General features: G+C 50.1%; 1 protein-coding gene across 1 annotated transcript; it reads right to left on the minus strand.

Moving 5' to 3' along the window:
* Nucleotides 1–1,380: 1,380 nt before the first annotated feature.
* Nucleotides 1,381–5,648, minus strand: PRR35 (proline rich 35). Its single transcript, XM_085307050.1, has 2 exons — nt 4,027–5,648; nt 1,381–2,311 (listed from the first exon to the last, which is right to left on the minus strand). The coding sequence occupies exons 1-2, from the start codon at nt 5,646–5,648 to the stop codon at nt 1,381–1,383; spliced, it is 2,553 nt and encodes an 850-aa protein (XP_085163176.1).
* Between the last annotated feature and the right edge of the window lie 5,180 nt (nt 5,649–10,828).

A 10,828-nucleotide genomic window follows, 5' to 3' on the forward strand; every position in this document is an offset into this window, starting at 1 on the left:
GAGAGTGTGGATGGGAGAGAAAAGTGTACCTGGCTTTTCTGGGTTGAGGAGAGTACATTAAACATGCTACACCAGAAAGAAGTCCAACAAGTCCTGGCCCATGCATGGGGACTTCCTGAGCTAAAACAGATAATGCTCAGCCAGGTTCTAGGATGCAGGGAAGTACAACTGGCCAGCAGTAGGTACCAGCCTGCCCAACAGAGGCTAGAGCACACAGCGAACATTGGCCTTTCAGGAAGGTTAACACACACCCAACTGGGGAAGCTAGCAGGCACTTCCCCAGGTGGCTAGCTCACCAGCTGTTCACTTTGCTGTCTTCTCTGGCTGAGGAATGGCTATTCAGCATTATTCCAAGTAGGCCAGCTCAGGACAGGCCAGGTAGCTTCATAACCCAAAGTCCTTTTCCAGTCATTGTTAGCTTATTTGCCCCTCAAACAGTGCCATTTGTGGCAGCATTGTTTCATCTGTTTTGCTGTCCCATTTTATCATCATTAGAGGGATTAGAACTAGTCACAGGAGCTCAAGGAAGTGGCATTCTGCAGGGATTCAGGCCTTCACATGGAGCGTGCATGGGGGCAGAGGAAGGGAAGGTTGTTTCTGTGCAAAGGCAAAAGAAAGAGCTGGACACTAGAAAAGCAATGGGCAAGAACATGTCCCCACAACCCAGTAGTCTCCACATGTGGCAGGCCCCTTTTCCAGGAGGGCTCAGCATCCAGGTGTGGAGCTGTGGTCTGAGGGAAGGAGGCTTTCATGTTATCTTGCCTGTATGGCTGCGAGGATGCTCTTGTCTCCGCAGTGTGGAAACTGCTCGGCCTCTGAGTCAGTCCATATGGGCATCCAGTCCTCTGCTGTGACCCTGAAGCTGTCACAGGGTCTCTGGCATTGCTCTGTACCAGGTGACAGTCACAGTCTGTATGAGCATCACCATAGCTAGATCCAGGCCTTGGCCTTTCAGATACTCCATTTGTGGTTCCTCCTCTGTTCGCAAGTCATGGGAGCTGGGTTGCAAAAGTCCCTGAGTGTCTCCAATGCTGCTAGGGGGTTGGCCAAGCTTCTGGCTGAAAGCTTTGTGCTTTTAACAGTTTACTTGCCTGCCATGACTTCCCTTTTAAAAGGAGCTTCAGACTCAGTGAGCTGAGCCTGTTTAGTATGCACAAACCAGGAGTGCTGTTCTTGGCAGTGAAGAAAGAGGCAAGAGGGGAACTGGTTTCTTACATCTTCTGGAGTCAGTAACAAGAAGTTGAGTGGAGCACAGTGTGATGTGGCTCAGATTCAGACAGTGGTTAAGCTTTCACCTGTAGGATAGAGGAGGAGGTGGAGACTGGGAAGTTTGCGCATAAGGTGATTAGTGACATCCAGGAACTTTTTAGTAAGGTGGACTTAGGGGTCTGCATGCAAAGGACTGTGGATACACATTGTGTCTGTCTCACCAGGAAGGCTGCAGGACAGTGAACGCTGCATGGCCCTGCAGCTTAGGGGCCCATCCTCGGTGGTTGGGAGCTGAGGGCCCTGGGTGGTGTTGGATCTGCCATCTGAGCAGAGCAGGACACTGGAGTCTGCCTCGCACTTGGTGGTACGGCTATAGTAAGGCTCCATCACATGCCGGAGCTCCAGTGGCATGTTGAGAGGCAAGACTTCAGCTTTGATCACAGTTCCTAGGTGAGCCTCAGAGGAAGATGTCCGGAGGCTCTCTGACCGGCTCATCTTGATCAGAAGGTCGATGGTTTTGTTTTCAGCCTCAAGGAGGCAGTTTGGCAGCCCTTCCCCATTTCCAGCTTCTCCAGTTGCTGCCTGTTTGTTGAGGCTCCCTTGATCTTTGCTGTGGATCTTCTCACTTCCTAGGCTCATATTGCAGGGTTCTTTCTTGGCCTGCTGGCTCTTCTCCATGCTTTCGGAGGACCTCTTTACTGAGAGGTCCAAGGGCCCCTCATGGGGTTTGGTGGATTTCTCCAGTGCTTGATGGATATGGTAGAGCTCCCTTCGGATTTTGAACAGCTGCTCCCTCAGCTCTTTTTGCCCAGGGGTGTCTTCCTTTGCTAAGTCGGACAGTTTCTTCTCCACCTCTTGGTACTCCTCTAAAGTTTTGGACAGATCCCCAATAAGCATGGTTGTGGGCTCAGGGTCCATCGCGATGGCAGAAGTCTCTTGTGCTTTGCTCTTCTTACAGAGACCATGGTCAGAGGCAGCACCTGCAGCAGGCAGGACTTCTGAGCCATTGGTCTTCTCTGCTTCCTCAGACTGGCCTGCAAGGACATCCATATGCCAATGGTCCAGGGCCTGGTGGAGGTGGCTGAGGTTGGCCCTTGAACCACTGCACAGAAGAAATGGATACAGTCAATAGGGAAAACCAAAGGAAGATCCTTGGACATATGTCCAGGACCAGCATTTCCAGATTCATCCAGTGTTCCTCTACTGTCTGCTACCCTGTGTGAGGTCTTCTCAAGAAAGGCTTTAGTCTGAGCATCCACAGCTCCAGCTGGACCTGCTCCTGGCTTTGTTTTACCAGGAGGTAGGTGGCCCCATAAGGGAAGACTCCAACACAGGCTGTTTTATGATTCCTCCCAACAAAGGAAGATACTGGTCTGGCTTTGGAGGATGGTGCTGGTAAGTGATCCCTCCTCAACTGGCCAAAACTATTTGCACTTTCTCCTTGCAGGGCTGGGGGCAGATAGACACCTATGTTGATGGAAATGACCGTTCCATAGGCCTGAAGGCCCAGTCAGAGAGGCTAGCTAGCCTGAGAGCAGAGAAGCAGGAGGTGAATAGAAGAACATGGAGAGCTTCTCCAGAGAAAGCTTCTCCAGGTGTCAAAGACTGTGTTTTTTGCTGTGATGTTTTTCTTAGAGCTACATCTGGACTTGCATGATCAGGGGAGGAACTGAAATTTTGTTAAAAAGAACTGTTTGCATTTCTAGCCCCAGGTAAAAAGAGATATTTGGAAATGTGACCCCTCTTCTGGGCTTTGAAATCAGAAGGCAAATCAAAGGAATGAAAATGTATATTTTTAAAAATAGGTAATGATTCTTCCAGGAATTGTGGGATATTTGGAGACCCAAGAGAGTTTTCCCAGTGCCTGGCTAGAGCAGAAATACACCATACAAACACTGCATCACTTTTTACTCTGTAAAAAGAGGGAGAAACTGAGGCACAACAAATGGTGTTAAAGGCCCAGGCCAGATGCTTGGACGTCTGAAGGCTATTCACAGTGTGAGGTGAGAATAGGCAGGTATCAGGGCATGTCTACAGCAAGAAAGGGACAGTACTGGACACTGGGCTCCTCCTGGCACACCAGAACCTCTTTTTGCCAGAGGCCTTTGATTGCAGGGGATCTACAAGTCATTAAAGTCAGCACAGTGTTGCCTGACTGTGGAATTAATAAATTGTGAGAGGCTCAGGTTCTGGTCCAGAGCTAACATACCTAGCTACATGATGCAGGTCAAACTCCCAGTTCCTGAAGGGCAGTTACAAGTGTTTGGGTCTGCCCAAGTACAAGGGGGCCATGGAAACTGACGTACCTCAGAGTTCATTTCCGCTTGGGAAGAGCTCTTTGACCCCAGTTTTTTCAATTTACATTATTGGCCAGGCCAACAGGGAAGTTGCCAACTATTTCGGGGGAAACCAAGGCCCAAGAGAACTCTTGCCCTTTGTTCCCAGCCAGTAGAAAGCCCTATTCTGGTTGGTGCTAGGTGTTTGGGGATATGGACCACAAGCCTGGACTGTACTGGTCCCTTGAGTCCCATCTCTCCAGGCTCTGTGATGAAGTGAGCCCTGCCCATGCCATCATGACAGTGATCCATGTTCTGTTAAAGTTCTGCAGGGGTCAGATCTTAGCTGTTCTCTTGGTGCTCCTAAAGGGACCCTAGAAGCATCTAGAAACCAGTCAGTGTAACCTGCCATTTCTATCTTATGTGGGGAGCTGGAGTGTGGTTTAGAGGCAAGTGAGTGGATTAGGGATATGACAGGGTAAGAAAATGATGTTTAGGGACAGCGAGATGTGGGAAGAGGCAGATAGATCAGAGACCTTACCTGGTCTGGTAGCTGAATTTTCCAGGGATCAGTGTTTCAGATCCCATCGAATTCATTCCATTGGCAGACATCTTCCTCTTCAGGGAGCTGACTGGAGGGCTGGTGGTCTCCATACAGGTCACCATTGGTAACTCAGCCTTCTGGGTGCTGTTGGGGGGAAAAGTGACATCTTTGATCCCCATCAGATTTTGGTAGATATCAGTAGCTGGCTTTTTGCGTAGATTGTTGAGGCCCAAAGCTGGGATGCTCTCCTTCTCTTGGGACAGCCATTTCTCCTCTCCTTCCTGCCCCAGCATGACATTGTGGCTGAGCTCAGAGGATGGCTCCTCTTGCACACTTTTTGACCAAGGAAAGCTTGTTTTCAGAACAGGTACCTTCAGTAGCCCTGGTTTTATTGACTCACTGGAGGTTTTGGCTTGGGTAGGCATGGGCATGACAGAGCCTACTGGCTGCTGAGCCTCTGGCTTGCTGGTGGACATCTTGTTTTCAGTGGAGCCAAAAGTGTGCTCGAAGAGCAAGGGATAGTAGAAGCGGGGGAGGAAAGCTGAGTGCTCAGGGCTCTGGACGGACTGAAAGTGGGAGGCATGTGGGTGCATCAGCTGGGCTGTGGAGGCCAGGAAGGGCAGCTGAGCCAAGTGGGGGTGAGTTGTAGCACTGTTAGCCATGGTGGGGCTCAGGTAGGAGAAGAGACTGGGATTCAATGGATAGTTAATACCCAGGAGTGAGAGGTTGAGGCCCTGAGGTTCATGGTAGTCACTGTAGGCTGGAGGGGGATAGCAAGGGATGATATTTCCCTCAGTACAAGGTGGGGTGACCTCAGGAGTATTTCTTCTTTGCCCATTTGCCACCAGCTTCCACTGTTCCATGAGGATCCCACTGCTGGCCAGGCATTTCTTTGGCACTTTGCAATGCTTTGGCTTGGCTTCTAGGTCTGGTGAGGTCATTTCCCTGCTCTTCATGACATGATTCTTGAGGGAGAAGACATCCGTGATGATGAAGTCAGGCTCTACCTCTTTGCAAGGCTTGTCTCTCTTATTCTTGAAACCAAAGACCAAAGTGTTCACTTCTGGTTCAGCTGGGTCACCTTGACAAACTGCCTCTTCGGTTTTCTCCTTCTTCTCCTCCTCATTTATCTCCCTCAATAGGCCAGCAACATCCTCCTCCTCCTCTTGGAACTGGCTGCTTTCTTCACTAGCACCTTCAGCAGGTAGGATCTCAACCCCTGGTGTTGACTTGTCCTCAGGGCTATCTCTTCTGGAAGTCTGCTTGGTGCTCATTGTTGCTCCTGACAGAGCTGATGAGTCACAGGTCTCCTGCTCATCCTGCCTCCCACGGAGGCACGAGGCCTCCGTTGTGTGCAGGAGACGCAGCTCAGGGTGGAGCAGATTCCCCTTCTTGTAAGGCCAGTCTGACTCAATGAGGAGGGAGAGAGAATTCTTGCAAAGGCTGTATTTCATGTGGTTGTAGAGGTGGGACTTCTCCATGCAAGTGAAGGGACACTGAAAACATTTGTAGTTGTATGGCTTTCCCCATGGCCTTGGGATGTAGTGGGGCTTTTTTGGCTTCCTCTCCTTATGCTTGTATGCTGAGGTCAGCTTGCAGCCCACATCGTCCTTGGACATGATGGTGGGTAGCTGGAGATTGCTCCAAGTGGGATTAAAGGTGAGTGCTTAGCTCCAGAGGTGAATGTTCTTGCAAATTCACCAGGAATCACAGGGCACCCTAGAACAAAGACAACACCATGAGATGGTGAGTTGTGGCTGCTCTTTTCCCAAGGGAGATGGCTCCACTCCATTGATACTTTGTGTGTCCAGGGAGCAGCATTGCTTGGGACCTCAGTATGGAGCTCCCCTGCATGCTGTTGTGGGGAACTAAAACTAAGTTCAAGGATGAAAWTTTTACCCAAACCCTCCCCTACTCACCAGAGGTTAATGGAAGACCAGAGGTCTCTGACCTGTAGGTGTACCTATAAACACTGTCTCTATAATTAACCATCTTATGGCAAAACAACCCAAGTGAAAAAGGAAAACAAGTGCTGTTTAACATATTGAGGCTAAACTACCTCAAGCTGACACTGAAACATACAGCCAAACTTCCACGTATCACAAAAGCAACCTAGGGCAGTTCCAGCAAAGCCAAGGGAGGTTGTCTGGCCTAACAATTTCAGTGCCAATGGCAGAGAACAGAAGCAGAAATCCACCTGCAATCCAGTGTGTTGTGCTAGGCATGGGCCTGTGCAGCTTTGCTGTATCCTCATGTTTAGCAGCATCATTACCTAGCTTGCCAGTCCAGGCTGAAGGAAGGGGCTCCATGAGCTCATCTACATCTGAGGGTCTGAAAAGGCAGTCTACCCCACCAGGAAATACAAAACCAAACTGGATGGTACAGGCAGCAAACTCAGTTGCCAGGTAGCCTACATTAGAAATTCGGCAGTAGGGAGCTTGTTCATTCTACTGACTTTCAAAATCACAGGGCTGCTTTCCCCTTTTGTGGAGGGAGCTGTCTGGACTGAGCCATGTTCCCAATCTCATTTGCAAAAGCTGTTGCAGAGCTGACTTAAATACAGAGATCTCAGACAGAGACATGTGTTTTTTGTGTATTTAATTGCTCGTGTGAGTGGCTAGAGATGTCACATATCTCTGCTGACAGTGGTGATAGAGGGGGCTAAACCTGATGAGCTTGTGACTTAGTGGCATTACTGACTGAAAGAGCCAGAGAGCAGAATCATGGGGAGCATCCAGGCTTCATGCTGGCAGCCCCAGTGCTCCTGCTGGGTCCATACACTAATGTATCCTTGTGGCTCAGAGGGGAAGGTCTGATGGACAGACTTGCCAGGGGGAGGCTGCAGTCAGATTGACCTCAAATTGACATTGCAGCTGTCCATTGCAGTCCTCCCTGCCCCTGGCTTCTTCAGTAGGTCCCCTGTTGTGTATCCCCTTCTTTGTGCCAGGGCAGGGAACGGGGATAATCTGGCCTGGAAAACAAATAAAGACTAAAACAAGCCTCTCTGATCATGAGTTTTTTCAGCTAGATTGAAAAGGCTGGAAAATGTCAGCCTCTCACAGCCTGCTTGCTGTGTCCACACCTCCCAGTGCAGGGCTGACCCTTTTATGCTTCCTCACTTCAGTCTCTCCCAGCTCCAGGACCCTGCACACCAGGCACTGCTGGATTGTGTTATGCTGTTTGTGGAGCCAGCTGACCAGTCCTGCAGCCTGTCATCTCCCCACCTGGCCTGGTAAGGCACTGCTGTCTGCCCTGGGAACACAGGCAGAAGAGAGGACTGGYGCATGGGCTTCTTGTATCTCAGTGGAGTTGGATTTGCAGAGACATCATAGACACCATATTTAGGAAATCAAGATGGCCAAGAAGCAAACTCCAGAGATCATGGGGCATCATGATACTAAAACACACATCTTCAAGTGGTCTGTTGCTACCCCTCAAGATATCAGCTCTTCCCTGGGGGATATGTGGGCTTACAGGGCTCTTCCCCTGATTAGAATAAAAACTTGCATTTATTCTGGGGAAGAAGTCAAGTACTCATTCTGGCATGGACTGGGTTCATATCTCAGGGCTGAGTTCTTCCCACAGCCCCTGCTGCAGGCTCATCTGGCAGATCCTATGGCAGAACTCTCCCAAGAGGGAGCCAGCAGGCTCTGAAGTCTGGCTGACAGTAAATCAGGCACGATACTGTCAAGACAGCTCTACTGAGGGAAAGGGACAACATGGGAAGGGAGGAACAAGGAAGAGCAGCATCTCCAGGTTGCTCCTGCCTTTTCCACAGACATGGGCAGCCAGCACCATTAGGAGAAACAATCTGCTCTACTTTTCTTTGTTGGCAATGCAGGTGCCCACCAAGGAGAAAGAAATAAGTTTTGCAGGATTGGAAGAGAAAAAAACCTCAACCTTTCTGCATGGTATAGGACACTGACTTTGGCTGATGCTGAATCCAGCCCAACAGAGGCTCCAGGCTGAGGCTTCTCCTGGACCCCTCTCCCTTGCTTGTCCCAAGAGAGGGGATGCAAAGGATTAGTAATCCACAGTCATTGTTTCCCACTGGCACAAGGCCACCAGTTACACTGTCAAATAGAGAGACCAAGTTACACTGTCAAACCAGATCAGGGGAAGGATGGGGATGGGGCATTGGGAAGGACCTTGTATGAGCCCAGGGGGGCAAAGGAGGACCACTTGCAGGGCAGATTCTGCAGGCAGCAAGGACCAGAGCTGACTGGAGCCAGGTTTAGGCAGTTGGTGTGGAACCAGTGACATTGGTAATGGACAGTATTCCCTCACCAGACCAGACTGCATCTAGCCTGTAGCCTAGTGTGAAGTTTCAGACAAGAAGGCTGTTTCAAGGTTGTGGAGTCCCAGGGCCAGATCATGAGTCACTCCATCACATTAAAAGGCATTGTCTGCACATGGCCCCTTTTACAGTGGCTGTCTAAGCACTTTCCAGTTGGACAGTGGGGGGCAAGCAGTGTAGTTCCTGGGGGTACAATAGCCACAGCAGGGCAGGGCTGGGAGCAGGGCAGGAATAGGTAGGGAAGGGGCTTACATGAAACTAGTGCTCACATGAGGAGGCAGGTGGCTGTGGAGACCCTGTGATCCTGTCCATCTCTCTGAGCTGAGTTGCCTCACTGCTCCAGTCAGTTCTTCTCAGCCCTGGCACATCTCCCAAAGTCTGTGGAGAATATCTGCTCAAAGCACTGGCCCACACTGCCATTCCTGAGACCAAGCATCTTCCTTGAGGTAAGCACTTTTGTTCCTGCTACACCTTGAAATCATGGCACTCTGTGCCAGTGGTGGTCCTGCAGACAGTCCCAGTAGCCCCAAACTTTGAAGATGGTTATGTAGGGGTCCTGCTTTCCTTGGGGTGAAGGATGCTTTCTCACAGCACAACACAGACTCCCTGCCTTCTCCTCCAGGCTCTGCTACTGGCTTTTCTCGTGACCATAAGCAAGTTGCATTGCTTTCCCCCTGCTCCTCATAACATATGGAGACTATTGGCATAATAAGGAGAGGACATTACCTGATTTTACCCTTTCCACTTTCCTCCTGAGGCTTTTGTCAAATAGCAGAAAGCATCTCCTGTCTGCAATGGAGACAGTGAATGAAACATATCCCATCTTTCCTGATGTCTCATGTGAGCTGCGCTTCTGGCTCTATAGCACCTATCATCCAGCTCTGCTGCCTTGCTGGGCTTGGGGTTGGACTGGGGTACCAGGCTGGAGCAGGGGCTCTTTGGCTGCCTGAAACAGGCACAGGGACTCTTTGTAGCCTGAAGCCAGAGGTATGTCACTCTTTCTGCTTACCTAGAGCTTGAATGGAAGACAGAACTGGAAACAGTTTGGTTTTTTTTGTTTTGTTTTGTTTTTTTTTTTTTTTTGGGGGGGGGGCGCATTCTGGATGTCCACAGACTAGTCAAGTTGGAAGCTGTTTCTGCCACTAAGATCTGGGTCTTGCAGAAAATGGTCAAAAAAGTCCCCATGTAACTGACCTGTTTCCCTTTGTTCTAACACCTCTCTGTAGAAGGGCTGAGATTTTAAGGGGAGCTCCAAGGATGCAGGCATGACCTGCAGCAGCAAAAGCTGGTCTTCTTTCATCTGAGCTTGAAGCACCAGAGAAAGAGCTCAGGGCCTCATCCTGCCTGCAGGTTCATCACAGCAAGCAATGATTTGACAGTGGAGAGAGTCCAGAGTGACATGCTTGTCTTTGAAACTTCAGTCACCACGTGCATGTGTCACATCTGTGAGCCATGAGATATCTCTGTCTAAACCCTGGGATATTCAGGGGAGCAGAAGGGATTTAGGTAGTGGGCTTGCAGGATGAGACACCTCTGAAAAATCAAAGCACTAGGCCATCTTCTGCCCTCACTCTCCAGTACCACTCCCTAAATCAAACCGCAGAGGCTGAGGTCTCTAAAGCAGACTTATGGGTGGTCTCCTGGATTCAGCTCTACTTGGTTGCACTGCCCCATCTTCACATAGATCTGTCCTGTTTGAGGGCAAGAAGTGAAGGATCAGATGAGTGGGGAGCTAGGTTCCTCAGCCCTRCTAGGATGCATGCAATGTATTTGCAGCTCAGTTGAACAAACATTTACTGTTTATATGCCAGAGGCAGATTAAATCTTTGCTGGAAGACTGGAACTAGTTGTTCCATTTCTGCACACCTGATTCTCCTCCTTCAATGCTGCTGTGAAAGCCCTTGTCCTTCTCTGCTCATCAGTGCGGGGGACAGCATGGAACCATCTCCTAAGGGAACAAGGAGTTTGCTCAGCAGAGACTGAGCTGAACGTCCTTGTTCTGCTTGGTACCCGCTTCCACCTCCATAAGGTGACAGAAAGAAAAGGCAAGGGAGGAGCGCAGGAAAGAGGCAGTGAAAAATAAGGGCAAAGAGTGAGAGAGCACTCACAGTATGAGCCAAAGGAGGGGGTAGAAAGGGTCAGGGGGAGTGAAGGAGTCCTCAGAGCTGGATCAGGCCCCACAGAGCTGGGAGACGGGCTTTGCAGCTCCTGGTTTCTGAGCAGTTCCCGCACCAGCAGATCTTCTTGGTCTGCTGAATCTCTCTCTGCCATAACACATTATTTCCACTGGGCTGTCAGATGAGGCGTTACGGGGCCGTGCCTGGGGGGCAGGCACACAGCAGGGACTTTGCACCTGTGCCTGGGAATTACAGCATCCCTGCACTCTCCACTAGGATGGCAGGGAAGAGAGAAGGGGGGCACAGATGGAGGGAGTGGAACAGGAAGGGGAGAAGAAAGAAAGGGAGAGACAAAGAGAATGAAGAAGGTAGAGATGCACAAGAA

This window comes from Rhea americana, unplaced genomic scaffold (assembly GCF_003343005.1).
Source record: "Rhea americana isolate MKP2758 unplaced genomic scaffold, rheAme1 scaffold_250, whole genome shotgun sequence".
Taxonomy (NCBI): domain Eukaryota; kingdom Metazoa; phylum Chordata; class Aves; order Rheiformes; family Rheidae; genus Rhea; species Rhea americana.

What these genes read in the sequence shown, in the direction of transcription:
- PRR35 (XM_085307050.1), bottom strand. Translation starts at nt 5,648, where the DNA reads ATGTCCAAGGACGATGTGGGCTGCAAGCTGACCTCAGCATACAAGCAT. An exon ending in AAATTCAGCTACCAGACCAG is followed by an intron (nt 2,312 to 4,026) that starts GTAAGGTCTCTG and finishes TCTTCTGTGCAG; the next exon opens with TGGTTCAAGGGCCAACCTCA.